Here is a 13436-nt window from a genome sequence, read left to right on the forward strand (position 1 = left end):
TGAAAAGCCCCCTTAAAAAAATATATATATATATATATAAAAAATTGAAAAAAAATTTAAAAAATAAAAAAAAAAAAGCTCCCTAATGGGGAGAAATAGGTGCAGACTTCGTGGTTCCGGAAAAACAAACAGCCAGAGGCTCAATAAGTTACATAGTTTATTTATAGGTATGAAAAGCCCCCTAAAAAAAAAAATTAAAAAAAAAATTAAAAAAAAGAAAAGCCCCCTAATGGGGAGAAATAGGTGCAGACCCCCTTGCCACACAGGCAAAACAAACATCCAGAAGGTCAGTAAGTTACATAGTTTATTTATAGGTATGAAAAGCCCCCTAAAAAAAAAAATTTTAAAAAATTAAAAAATTAAAAAAAATTTAAAAAAGAAAAAAAATTTAAAAAAGCAAAAAAATTAAAAAAAGAAAAAATTACAAAAAAACCCAAAAAAATTTAAAAAAATAAAAAAAAATTACAAAAAGAAAAAAAAGAAAAAAATTTTAAAAAGAAAAAAAAAAATTTAAAAAATTTAAAAATAAAACAAAAAAATTAAAAACTAAAAAAAAGAGAAAAAAATTACAAAAAGAAAAAAACAAAAAAAATACAAAAAGAAAAAAAAGAAAAAAATTACAAAAATAAAAAAAAAATTACAAAAAGAAAAAACAAAAAAATTACAAAAAGAAAAAACAGAAAAAAAATTTCAAAAGGAAAAAACAGAAAAAAAATTACAAAAAGAAAAAACAGAAAAAAATTACAAAAAGAAAAAACAGAAAAAAAATTACAAAAAGAAAAAAAAAGAAAAAAATTACAAAAAGAAAAAACAGAAAAAAAATTACAAAAAGAAAAAACAAAAAAAATTACAAAAAGAAAAAAAAACAAAAAAAATTACAAAAAATAAAAAACAAAAAAAATTACAAAAAGAAAAAACAGAAAAAAAATTACAAAAAGAGAAAAAAGAAAAAAAATTAAAAAAAATAAAAATGAAAAAAATTACAAAAATAAAAAACAAAAAAAATTACAAAAGGAAAAAACAGAAAAAAATTTAAAAAAATAAAAAACAAAAAAATTACAAAAAGAAAAAAAAGAAAAAAATTTAAAAAAATAAAAAACAAAAAAAATTACAAAAAGAAAAAACAGAAAAAAAATTACAAAAAGAGAAAAAAGAAAAAAATTAAAAAATAATAAAAATGAAAAAAAATTACAAAAATAAAAAACAAAAAAAATTACAAAAGGAAAAAACAGAAAAAAATTTAAAAAAATAAAAAACAAAAAAATTACAAAAATAAAAAACAGAAAAAAATTACAAAAAGAAAAAACAGAAAAAAATTTAAAAATATAAAAAAGAAAAAAATTACAAAAAGAAAAAAAAGAAAAAAATTTTAAAAAATAAAAAACAAAAAAAATTACAAAAAGAAAAAACAGAAAAAAAATTACAAAAAGAGAAAAAAGAAAAAAATTTAAAAAAATAAAAATGAAAAAAAATTACAAAAAGAAAAAACAAAAAAAATTTCAAAAGGAAAAAAATAGAATAAAAATTACAAAAAGAAAAAACAAAAAAAATTACAAAAAGAAAAAACAAAAAAATTTTAAAAATAAAGAGAAAAAAAAAAGAAAAGCCCCCTAATGGGGAGAAACAAATAGCTGCAGACCCCCTTGCCACCCAGGGGAGAGCCATATCTTAAAATCTGAACTCTTCGTGGTTCCGGAAAAACAAAGAACCACAGACTCAATAAGTTAAGAGTTTATTTAGGGTTATGAAAAGCCCACTAAAAAAAAAAAGCCCCCTAATGGGGAAAAACAAATAGCTGCAGATCCCCTTGCCACACAGGCAAGAGCCGGATCTTTATATCTGAACTCATCGTGGTTCCGGAAAAACAAAGAGCCACAGACTCGATAAGTTAAAATAGTTTATTTAGGGTTATGAAAAGCCCACTAAAAAAAATAAAAAACAGAATAAAAAGAATTAGAAAACAAAGAAAAGTCCCCTAATGGGGAGAAACAAATAGCCAGACCCCCTTGCCACACAGGCAAGAGCCAGATCTTAAAGTCTGAACTCTTCGTGGTTCCGGAAAAACAAAGAGCCAGAGACTCAATAAATTAAAATAGCTTATTTAGGGTTATGAAAAGCCCACTAAAAAAAAAAAAAAGTGAAAAACAAAAAAGCCCCCTGATGGGGAGAAACAAACAGGTGCAGACCACTTTGCCACTTGGTGAGAGTTGGATCTTTATATCTGGACTCCGTGGTTCCAGAAAAACACAAAGCCAGAGGCTCAATAAGTTAAAGTTTATTTAGGAGGTAACCTCTCTTGGGGAGCAGGGGTTCCCTGATGACCTCCTCATCCCCACCAAGCAGTCCCCACCAAGCAGTCCTCATTCAGAGGGGCTCATGCATCCTCTCTTCAGAGGCACTTTGAGGCACAAGTTCCCCTCTGTCCAGCTAGACGACCGGGCGGCATTCTCCAGGGCCTCCCCAAGGCCAGACAAAACCCTAAGCTGGTGGCGGGGTGGGCTCCCTCCTCAGTGTATTATACTGTACTTGTGTAATATATTGTATATTCTGGGGATCCAACACCCCCTGTATCATAGAGATTGCGCTGACAAATGAAGACCATAAGGAGGTGGGGACAGGGTTTAGCCCAGGTGATTCGACTCCTGTTTTATTTCGGAATAAATAAACGGATGTAGCCATACTGCTCCGCCTTGCGTGTGCTGTGCTGTTTCCAGTCCCTGGCCACCAGGTGCTGGGGTGTGCGCGGTGGGCACGGGACAGGGAGCAGATCCTGCCAGCAGAGGGCAGGCTTCCGGATTGAGTGAAGCCCCAGCGTGTCTGAGGCTGAGCGGAGCTGTTAGAGATGGGCCGGGCCTGTCTCACCCCTATGCTGCTGGGGGAGGTCTGGGGGATCCCAGAGGCCCTTCCCTGGGACTCTTAAGGGGGCACTGCTGTCCTAATGGCCCAGAGGGTCAGAGGCCCTGAGGCTCAGAAGCCTGATCTAATCCTGGGGAGGGACAACAGGGTCCCAGCATGCAAGAGTGGTGCCTTCCAGTTCAGGTAGGTTCCGTCCCATCACCCTGCCCCTCTGCTGGCCTGTTGTCCTGTGCATCCACAGTGTGTGCCAGTGCCCCCCTCCTTCCTCCAGGCTGAGTCGGTGCCCCTGCCCTGCAGTGGGGAGAGCTGGCTTCCCGGGATGAGAACCTTTGAACCGCAACCCCCACCCCTGCCCTGCCAGGTGCTTTCCCAATAGGGCTTGCAAAGGATGGGACCTTTTTTTGCCACTCCTTACAGCACCCTAGCAACGGCTGGGCCCTCCCCCACCCGTGTCCCAGTGTTTAAGCCTTCCCCTTCCCCTGAACTCCACAAAGAACATAAACCAACAGAGGGCAGCTTCCCATCATCCAGAAATGGGTTTTATTCTCAGCCAAGAGACAGCAAGACCGGTGGTAGAGAGCCACACAGCTGCCGGGACAGCACCCCCGGGCTCGGGCGGGGAAGGACGGAAGTGTCTGTCCACAGGCGAGGCGTGACAGGGAGGCTCATCCGAGGTGGCACACCTTGGAGAGGGGGATGTCAGGGTGACAGTGTTCCCTGGTGGTTAGGCCACAAGACTCCTCACAGACAGCATGATGACTGATTGCGAACACTAGAGGCGAGGCTGTGGCGGCCATATATGTGTGTGTGTGTGTGTGTGTGTATGAGTATTTATATACTTATTTATAGAACGGGGTAGGAGCAATACCACAGAGGGGCACAAGTTTTCACCACATCATCACGCCTGGATGTGTCAGCTCACCACTACAACAGACTAAGTCACAGATGAAGGGGGAGGCTTTGGGGCTGGGGAGCCACTGTTAAGTCACAGAACAGCCGTCCAGGCAGGCTTGGAAAGGGAGGTCTCCGAGGAATAGAGGGATCTGGTTAGAGGTCGAAGGGGGGCCTGGGGCTCTCAGGACGGGATGGACTTGCCTGACCCGATCGGCTGGCAGTTGGAGAGAAAGCAGAGAGAACGGAGAGAAGGAGGAAGAGAAGTGGTAAGGCAAGGGCAGCCAAGCCCGGGGGGGTGGGGTGGGGTGGTGGGGGGGTGGGGTGGGGAGAAGAAGCTGAGGGTGTGGAGGAGGGCTCTGGAATGGAGGAGAGAGAAAGGGAAGGCGGGAGGACCTGGAGGTGGGTGGGGGCCACGGCTTCCCAGGGGTCTTGGGGGTGGGGGGAGGCCGGGGCGGCACTCCCCCTGCCACGCACGCTGGTCTCTCATACACCACCAGGCAGTGCACCCACAGCTCCAGGCACATGCTCGGCGCCCCCTGTCTTCCCGCTACCCCCACCCCACCCGTCTTCCAATGTACTGGCCCGGAGCCATCTCTAGCCTCGGAGTGTGGGGTCGCGAGCCCCAGGCCACAGCCACCAGTCCTCACGGAGGGAGACAGGAGGAGAAAGAACACTGTTTGAACCAGGAGGGCAAAGCTAAAAGGATGGCTGGAGGGAGCACTGGAGGCCCCTCTGGGTGGGCAGAAAACCCAGAGTCCTCAGAAGGGACCCTGGGGAGGCAGGGAGGGCAGGTAAGCCGGATGCCAGTGGCCACAGGCTTATAAGTCTAAGAGGGGAGCCTCAGCTGGTCGGGGGACCACAGGTCGCGTAGGTGAGGCTGGGCCCTTCCTGCTGGGGAAAAGCAGAAGGGAAGAGTCAGCGGCAGGGACAGAGTGGCAGGTGGGTCACTGGGTGACTATGCAGCCCAGCCAAAGTGGGACTCAGAGAAGCTGATTTGCCTAGGTCGGCGGACACTGTGGTCCCCTTGGCCGGAAAGCGTAGGTCACCCCAGGAGCACCAGGCCCCGGGCCCACGAGCCTGTGGGCTAGCTATGGTGCTTCACCTGGGGCCGAGGACACTGTCGTTTGTCATGCCTTCAAGACAACACCAAGGAGGGAGGGAGCGGCCTGTGTGCCCCTGCCTCACCTGTACGCTGTGCCCAGGGCCCTCCAGCTTTCAGAAAGCCGCAACCAACCAGAGCCTTCACCCCCGATGGCTGCTCATCGGCCGGCACGAAAGAGGAGGTGTGGCCGGGCCCTCCTCTGCCCTGCCCCAAAAGCACGTCTCCAATTGGGGAGCGAGTGTGGGACCCCCAGGACGAAGTTCCAAGGCCTCTGGCCTCTGGCTGGCTAAGTCCGACCCACACACAAGCCCCTCCAAATTCCCTGGTTCTACACCATCAACCATGAGCTCTCTGCCCTCTCTGATGGCTCCCGAGAGCACCCGTGACTGCCAGCTTGGGCGCGGAGCCTGTCCCAAGAGCTCCCCAGGCTCAGCCATGGAGGTGAGTGGCACTGAGTCCCGAGGCTCGCTATGAGGGAGGTGAGAGAGCCAGCTGGCAGCGAGGACAGAAAGAGGAAAGAATAAGTCTGGAGCTGCAGAAGGGAGAGGGAGGGGAGCCTGGCTCTGAGGTCCCAGGTGTGCCCCCCAGTATGGAGCTGGTGCAGCGGGGGCAGACACACCGTTCATGCAGCGGGCAGAGGCGTGTGTGCACCTACCGTGGCTGACGCTCCTCAGGGGTCACTGATAGTGATTCTGAAAGACAGCACGAAATCAACATGGCAGTTCACACACACGGAGGTGGCAGGCCTGGGGACGGGGCCACGCACACGCACACGCCTGGGCGTGCACACACATGCTGGGAGGCCCCATGGCCCCGCATGCACACGCTGACACACATGCCCACGAACAACACGCACACACCTCCTCCACCTCCCGCTGCCCAGCACCCTCACTGGCTGGCGCGTGCAGCACGGATCTGGGGCATGCAACCACTCGGCACACTGAAGCACACGCGTGGGCTGAGTCACAACACAGAAGCTCGCCCATACACAAGAGGCATTTGCACCAGCTCCCTGCACACTCGTGCTCAGAGGGCCCCCTGCAACGTTCCCATAAGAGACAGGGCTTGCTTTCTTAGGGTCCAGTGACCATCTCTCTGCCCGAGAACCTTCCATGGCTGCCTAGTCCCCACAGCATTGAGTCCCAAGAAGATAAACTCTTCTGTGACCTTTTAAGGTTCTGCAGCCTGCCCCACCGTACCCAGAGCAACCTCTTCTTATTCTTCCTCCTCCTACCTTCGCTCTTCTCTGGCCAGCTGCTCTCCTCAAGGCATCCCATGTTAAACCTTCGCCCGCACCACGCCGCCGCCCGCTCCGTACTCAGAGGTCCCTGACTCCTCATCACCTGAGTCTTAACTCCATCAGCCCCCAGTCCTCCCCCGGGTCAATCTGTCTTGAAGCTTCCCAGACTGTTCTCTTCCCCGAGGCAGGGCCGGGACTTGCCAAGTGTTTCTCGTGTGTTACCAAGACTGGAGTTAGAGCAGGCGCCAAATCTTCCTCTTCCCATATGTCACCCCTCAGCGCAGACCTGGGCATGTCAAATACCCTTAAGAATCTGAACTCACGAGGGAAGTTAGCAAAGCGTTCCTATGGCCACATTTGCAATTCATGCGGCTTCACTATAGTCACTGTCTCCCTTGATCCTCACACCAGCCCTGGGAGAAAGGCAGAATGTTAAATACCATGTGGTAGGAGGGAAACTGAGGGCCAGGAAGAGAAAGTGACTTGCCTAAAGCCTAGGATGAACCAGAACTTCTGGACTCCAAACCCGTGCTCTTGACCAATACCCCGCTGCCTGCTTTACCCCATCTGCTTTGGTCATCAGATCTCCGTGGAAGCAAGTCCCATCTCGGCTTCCTTTGGGGTTCATGGAGGCTAGACCCACGAAGACTAGGCCCTACCCCTCCAGCCTTTTGGAAACACAAGTAGATGCTACTGGTCTGATGTGTTCTTCCTCAAGGGACGTGGCCAGTGGAAACAGGGACTGAGATATCAGAATGAGCTTCCTTGAAAAAGGGTCATGAATCAAGAGGCAAATCCAGAGGAAGAAGCAGAAGTCTTTTCCTTGGAAATCTCTGGGAATGGGGCAGGCTTCACCCACTCCTGCCCAGCACCCACCATGTTGGTCCAGGCCAGGCAGGGCCAGAGGCAGAGCCATAGAAGAAAGCCATTAGACTGCCCCATGGCTCCCAGGCCCCTTTCCCAACTGCTCTGTATCCTAGTCCGTGCCTGGATGCCATTCTTACACTCACACTCGTGTGCACGCCCACACACACATCATACACCTTGCTGGTCAGTCAGAGCCTGACCTCTGTTCCTGTGGGCCAGAGGCCAGGCACCCCCTGGGACAGCTCAAAGAGTCAGGACTCAGAGTAGCCCTGAATGTAAGTGGAAAAACTCCACATCTGGAGAGGATCTGGGTTCAGAGTTCCCCAGACCTGAGGCAGGTCACAAGGGGCTGGGAGAGAGGAACTGAGGACAGAATGGAGAAGGAGGAGAGCCAGGAGAAAGGAGGAGGAATGCAACGTGTGGGAGAGAGGAGGGAAAAGGAAGGGAAGCGCCATGCAAGTGCTGGAAAGAAGGGGGCAGGTGGGATGAGTCCCACGGCCCCCTCCCCAGAAAGGACCACCTCCGGGACTCAGCGCTCCCTGGGGGGCAGGCTCCGCAAGCCCTCGGCCACTCGTCCCGTGGCTCCTGCACCCACGTCGGAGCGCCCTGGATGGAGAGGGCCGGTTCTGGCCACACCTCCCTCCCAGCTACGCCCGCCCGGTGGTCTCTCCTACCGTATTCAGCCCCTACTCACCTGGGGACCCCGGGCGGGGCGCGGTTGGGGCGCGAGGGCACCTGGGGGGGAGGGCCGAAGGGGTCAGGGGAAGCCCCCGGCCTGGAGGGCACGGGGGGCGCCCCCCCCAGGGCGGACCCAGCAGGCGGAGGCCCAGGAGCAGGGCCCCGCGACCCGGGCCGGGCTGGGGGCACGGCGGGGGCTCGGCGCTGCGGCGTGGGGCTGGACGTGGGTGACCTGCGTGCGACAGGGCGCGGAAGACAAGGAGGGGGGAGTTGAGCTGCTCCGCCCCACCCTGAGGCCCCGCCCCAGCCCAGCGCCGGCCACGCCCATGCGCGGAAGCCCCGCCCCACAGCATCCTTCTCGCTCCCGGAGTTTAAGCCCCGCCTCCGGTGGCTCCAAAGTTCCAGCTCCACCCAGCCCCGCAGCCAGCGCTTCACGGCAAGCCCCGCCCCGCATCAAGCCCCGCCCATCTCTAAGCCCCGCCCCCTGCTCCAGGTGGGAGCCGTTCCGGCGACGCGGGCGCGCCACTGCCCGGTCCCGGCCCTCCTCCCGCGGGCCCCGGGCTGGGGGGCTTTGGGGCCGTGGGGGCCGGCCCTGGTACCTGCGTCCGGCCGGTACGCTCTGCACCTGCAGCCAGGAGTCGTCCACGGGCGGGGGCATGGGCGTGCTGACAGTGGTCGTGTTGATATCGCCGATGATGCTGAGCGCCTCCTTCAGTGCGTGGTACATGCGCAGCATCTCGTCGCGCCGCTGCGCCTGCTCCGCCGACTCCTCCATCAGCGTGTTCTGGTCCCCGCATGAGTACAGGTTGGCCAGCAGCTCCGAGAAGATGAATTCCTTCGTCTGCGGGCACGCGAAGAGAAGGACGGGCTGGGACCTGACGCCTGTACGGCTCTGGCCGCCCCTCGCGAGGACCGCACGCTGGGCTGGGAGCTCCCCGGTCCTGGCTTTGCCACCGCCTGAACTCGGGCATCTCACCCCGCTTCCCCGCCTCCCTCTTTGCCCTTTTCTCAGTTGATCCAGAGAGGAAAAGTGACCTGTTCAAGGTCATAGATATGGGAAGGCACTCAGGGCCTATCATGCAACGAGGACACGTGGTTACTCAGCTTTGTCTCAGACTCAGTTTCCCTATCTATAAAATGGGGTAGTTAGTTACACCTTTGCCAAGGACTTGTGCACTCCAGGGGACCAAAGTAAGGTAGATGACAGTTTAAAATTTTCTGAGCCCTTGAGTAACAGGTGTCAGGTGGTGCCTGGATTGGGTGAAATGTGTCTCTGTGTAGGCGGTGGGTTAATATGTTCCTTATTCTCGGTTGTGCTACCTGGCCCTGGTCCTGGATATTCACGGAGAGGCGCTGAGGTTTTTACGCCATAGGCCTGTGTCTCACGTATTTGCTACAAACGTATGCTGAGCACCTCCTATGTGCCAGGCACTGTGTTGTTCTGCTTTATATTCCTTCTCAACTCTATTGTTATCCATATTTTTACATATAGGGAAACAGGCTCAGAGAGGGTAGTTTACTGAAAGTCAAACAGAATTTGTGGCAAAACCAGCATTCAGGCACAGTGTTCATTCTCTGGGGGCCAGGCTTTTTCATTAAGCCATTCTGCGGGGCGTGCATTTCAAAACATGGTCTGGGGGTTCCCTAAAGATGTGATTCCTGGTTCCTTTTGGGAAACATTTAAGCATGTTTGGAACAACTTGAGTATGTGACTCTACAATATAATGTACAAAGTTCACATTATATTTCTTTTGGACAGCTCTGGTGTGGACCTATATCTACCTCGCAAGACCCAATCCCCAGGGACTGGCTGTGCCTCCCCCAGGCCAGCCTGGCCAATGCCTCCCTGGTCCCCAGAGAGCACCCCTGGCCACGAAGTGTTTGCACCTACATTGTTGATCATGAGATGCATGATGGTCTTCGGCATGAGGTCCCGTACGGTCTTGTTCACAATGGCCATGTATGAGTCCACCAGGTTCCGGATGGTTTCCACCTGCCGCTCTAGCTGCGGGTCCATGGAGTGCATGAAACTGTCTGAGCCATTCTCCTCAGTCTCGCTGGCCTGCCGTTGAGAAGAGAGGGCATCAGGGTGGCGGGGCCCTCGCAGCCAGGTTCCATGCACCCCCAGGGTCTCGGCCCCTCCAAGGGTGCCTGGAACACTGCTGTACAGAGAACAAACACCGGCTCTCCCAAACATACTGCGTCTGCACTCTACCCACCCCAGTGCCTCTTAGGATCCCAGACCCTCATTCAGCCTTATCTCGGCTCTCAGTCCAGTGCCTAGAATTTGCCTCAGTTTCCCAGTCCATCAATTAGGAAAGACCTTCCAGGGTCAATTCCTGATGCTAAAGAGCTGGCCAGAACTGCTGCCAGGTTGGAGATACCCGGTAGAGGGCGAGGGAGGGGGGACACTCACTTTCTCCTTGTCCTGGGAGGCCCACACCAAAGCCATAGAGGTCATGACACCGGCATTGGCACCGCCACCACCGCCGCCACCAGCAAGCACAGCCGAAGCAGACACACACACAAAGGAAAAGGCAAGTGAACCCAGGGCACTCAACCCCAACCCTAGGGCAACTGTAGACATCGCCTCGGTGAGAGAGAGGAGGAAAGTGAAGGTAGCCACAAAAAGCCACCGTGATACGAAGGGGATGCAGGAAGTGCCATCTGTGGCAGAGGGTCACGAAAAACTGGCTTTGGAGGACGGGAGGAAGGCTTCACTCTGTAAGGGGAGGATCCATGCTATTTCTGAGCCCCAGAAGTGCTCAGAACTGTGACATGTCATTCCTGAGGATGGTGACTCAGGGCCCCTTTGGGAAGTCACTTGCCCCCGCCACCCCACCACTCACCCCAACACGCTCAGGATACACGCCAGCCCTCAGGAAGGAGGCCTTCCAGCTGTCCACCTCCTCCTGTGTCTCACAGGCCAGCTCCAGCTGCCGATAATCCTTGTAGACATTCCTGCAGGATGGGGCAGGCGGGGAGGGGAGAAGGCTCGAAACCCATTCATGCAGGTGGTTAAGGGCACGCACAGATTGGAGGCATCACGCCTGGGGTCCAGGCCTGGCTTTCTCATTTGCCAGCTGTGTGACCCTGCGCAAGTCCCCTCTCCTTCCAAGCTTCAGTTTCCTCGCCTGGAAGATAGGTTAATAAGATGGCTCCTGCTTCCCTGGGACCTCGTGAGGGCTCAGTGAAATTAGTAGTCAAATGTTCTATTAGAAAGGGACTAAAAAAGGGGGGGGTGAGCCCTCATAAGAGGGGCACCCCTGACCATGCAGTACCCATTGGCTCCCCCTGCCTTCCTGGGGACCTCTCTGACGGAAGCCCAACTGATCCCTCATCTCAAGTAAGGGGAAGCCCGCAGGAGTTGGCCCTGGCCTGGGAGGGAGAGGCCTGGTACTGTTACCGACCCGACTGGACACTGAGTATCAAGAAGGGGACCAGGCCTGAAGGGTTCTTCTTTGATCCCCGGGCCTGGCAGAGCAGGTGCTCACCCAGTGACCAACTAAATATTTGTCAAAGGAATGACTTGCCGTGGGGCTCGGGGCAGATCCCTGTCCTTTCTGCTCAGTGAGGGTGGTTGGGGGCCTGAAGTCTGGGGACCCACCTCTGCTCAGTGTTAAAGAGGGCAAAGATGTGCTTGCTTGACATGAACCCTTTCTCCACGTCCCGTAGCTTCAGGTTGTCCACGGAGAGCATGTATTTCTTCTCTTTCTCCTGTGGAGAGAGGTGGGGGTGATGGGCGAGGTCAGCACTGCTCCCTGTTACGCCTCACAACCTAAGAGGGTTTTCCATGTGGTGGGGCAGGGCGGGCTGGGGCTGTGGGGCCCCAGAGTGGCCCTGGGCTTCGGGGGGGCACAGCACGGGTGCTGTCTGAAGAAAGCCTGGCCATGGAGCCCAGGGCCTCCCAGGCGCCTGTCGTTCCCAACGGCATTCAAGCCATTTCCACCACCCCTGCATACGTGCCAGAGCCCAAGAGTGCAGGGTGGCGAGACTGAGGGGGGCTCCCAGTCCCACCCCAAGCAAGCCCTGGATACCATCCAGGCCAGCCATCGGCAGGGACTTCACACTCAAGCCTCTCTCGCCCCCGGCCTGGCCAACGAGACCTGCTTTGGCTAAGCTGCTGACTTCATTTCCTGACTGTGGAGACAGTGGGGGGGGGGGGACCAGCTCCAGCAGCTTCAAAGAGCTGGCTCGGCCCATACCACCCGCCCCCAGCCGTCCGTGTGTTAGCAATCAGGGGCACAGCACAAGCCTGGAGATGGGATGTCTGTGTGTGCAACATGTGTGCAGTTGTGTGCTTGTGCAAACACACGCCCGCCGAAGCATGGACCCTGTGACCCGTGTGTATGTGCACCCGTCTGTCTGTGTTGCCCAGGTGTGTGTGTGTGCATGTGTGCCCGAGGAGATGCCCAGCATGGCCATGGGTCCTTGTGAGCATGTTTGCGTGTCAAGGTGGATGCGTGCCCACTCTCATAGGTGTGCGTGACAACTGTAAACATCTGTGTTTGTATGGAGCGTGCCTGGGGGGGCATGCTGTGGGCACACGTGTTTATACGCAGATGGTTTGTTGCATGCGTCAAACACGTTAAATTTATCTGTAGTTGTCTGGGAGGACAGACATGTCTGTCTCAGACAAGGAATGGGTTCCCCTGCCATTTGCACACCCCCAGTGACAGGGAATTCATTATCATAAGAAGCAATAAGGCCAAACTAGACAGCTCACTCCCTAGAAAGGTTGGCATATATTTTGGTTCACCCTCCCCATCTTTTCTTTGTTCCAGGCCCCCTTTCTTTTACGTGTTGGTCCTGTTTTCTCTTGTCATGCCGTAAACATGTATCTGTGTATCTTGGATGGGCACATGGAAGCCAGGCCTGTGTGCACACTTAGATGGGGCTCTGGGAGGAGAAGGGTTTCCGCTGCTGGTACCCTGTGTGCCCACACCTCAAGACCCGTGCTGTGGTCGGGGGATGCCTGTGTAGATCTCAGGGACTCAAGTCTTGGGCATGAAGCTCATCCAGGATCTCAGGTTGGGCCGGGGAGAGGGGGCGGGGGGTGCTGGGTTGAGGAGGACCCTGCTCCCCAGTCCTGGCGCCATCCTGCCCACCTCCTTCTGCCCCCCACACCCGCCTGGCCCATCCGGCCACATAAAGCCTTCTTTATGCCAGGCGGGTGGCCGGGAGCCCCAGAGGGCGGCTGGGGGAGGAGAGGAGGAAGTTGCACACGCGGCCAGAGAACATCTGGAAGCGTTCGAGGGAGGCCCCGCCACCACCCGCCCTGCGCTCTGGGGTTGGACTCTAGGTAGGAGCGGCCTCCTCCCCCCACCCCTCCCTTCCTGCTGGCCGGCCCCCTCCCCAGGCCCCTCCTTCCAGCCGAAGCTCCCGCTCACCCCTGCCACGTCAAAGGAGGCAGAAGGGGAGTCGGGAGCAGAGAGGGGACCACGGGCTGGCTGGGCTGGGGCTGGGGGCCTTGGATCTCCAGGACATGGGACTGAAGCTCCCACCCGACGGACAGACACTGCTGCCTGGATGCACCAGAGGACACCTCCACTCCGTCTACCCAGTGTTTAGACTATCTGTTCAGGACTCCCAAATTGTACAGTAGTCTGCACATTGGTTAGGCTGGGCTGGGTTAGACCCTCGGCGCCGCCGCTGGAGAGCTGGACCGACCCCCACCCACCATCCCAGAACCGGAACCGGGAGACGGGGCAGGGAGCTGGCGGGTGGGGGGTGGTGGGGGGTGGGGGGTGCACAGAGTGCTGGGAGGAGGTGCAGGGGGAAGGGGGCACCCTGCTGTGA

General features: G+C 53.3%; 1 protein-coding gene across 15 annotated transcripts in view; it reads right to left on the bottom strand.

Annotated features, from left to right (window-relative positions):
• Nucleotides 1-3373: 3373 nt before the first annotated feature.
• DNM1 (dynamin 1) overlaps nt 3374-13436 on the bottom strand; it is a 44255-nt gene continuing 34192 nt past the window's right edge. For 4 of the 15 annotated variants that reach the window (XM_059142935.1, XM_059142930.1, XM_059142933.1 and 1 more), the window contains 6 exons: nt 11245-11354; nt 10475-10598; nt 9529-9699; nt 8237-8478; nt 7654-7869; nt 4174-4641 (listed from right to left, as the gene is read on the bottom strand). In XM_059142935.1, the coding sequence (XP_058998918.1) occupies nt 4569-4641; nt 7654-7869; nt 8237-8478; nt 9529-9699; nt 10475-10598; nt 11245-11354 (936 nt within the window). In that variant the 3' untranslated portion in view covers nt 4174-4568. Of the gene's footprint in view, nt 3965-4173; nt 4642-5507; nt 5545-7057; nt 7060-7653; nt 7870-8236; nt 8479-9528; nt 9700-10053; nt 10066-10474; nt 10599-11244; nt 11355-13436 lie in introns of those variants that run through there. The other 11 variants (XM_059142943.1, XM_059142944.1, XR_009346549.1 and 8 more) reach the window with 11 other exon arrangements.

Source organism: Mustela lutreola, chromosome 12 (assembly GCF_030435805.1).
Source record: "Mustela lutreola isolate mMusLut2 chromosome 12, mMusLut2.pri, whole genome shotgun sequence".
Taxonomy (NCBI): domain Eukaryota; kingdom Metazoa; phylum Chordata; class Mammalia; order Carnivora; family Mustelidae; genus Mustela; species Mustela lutreola.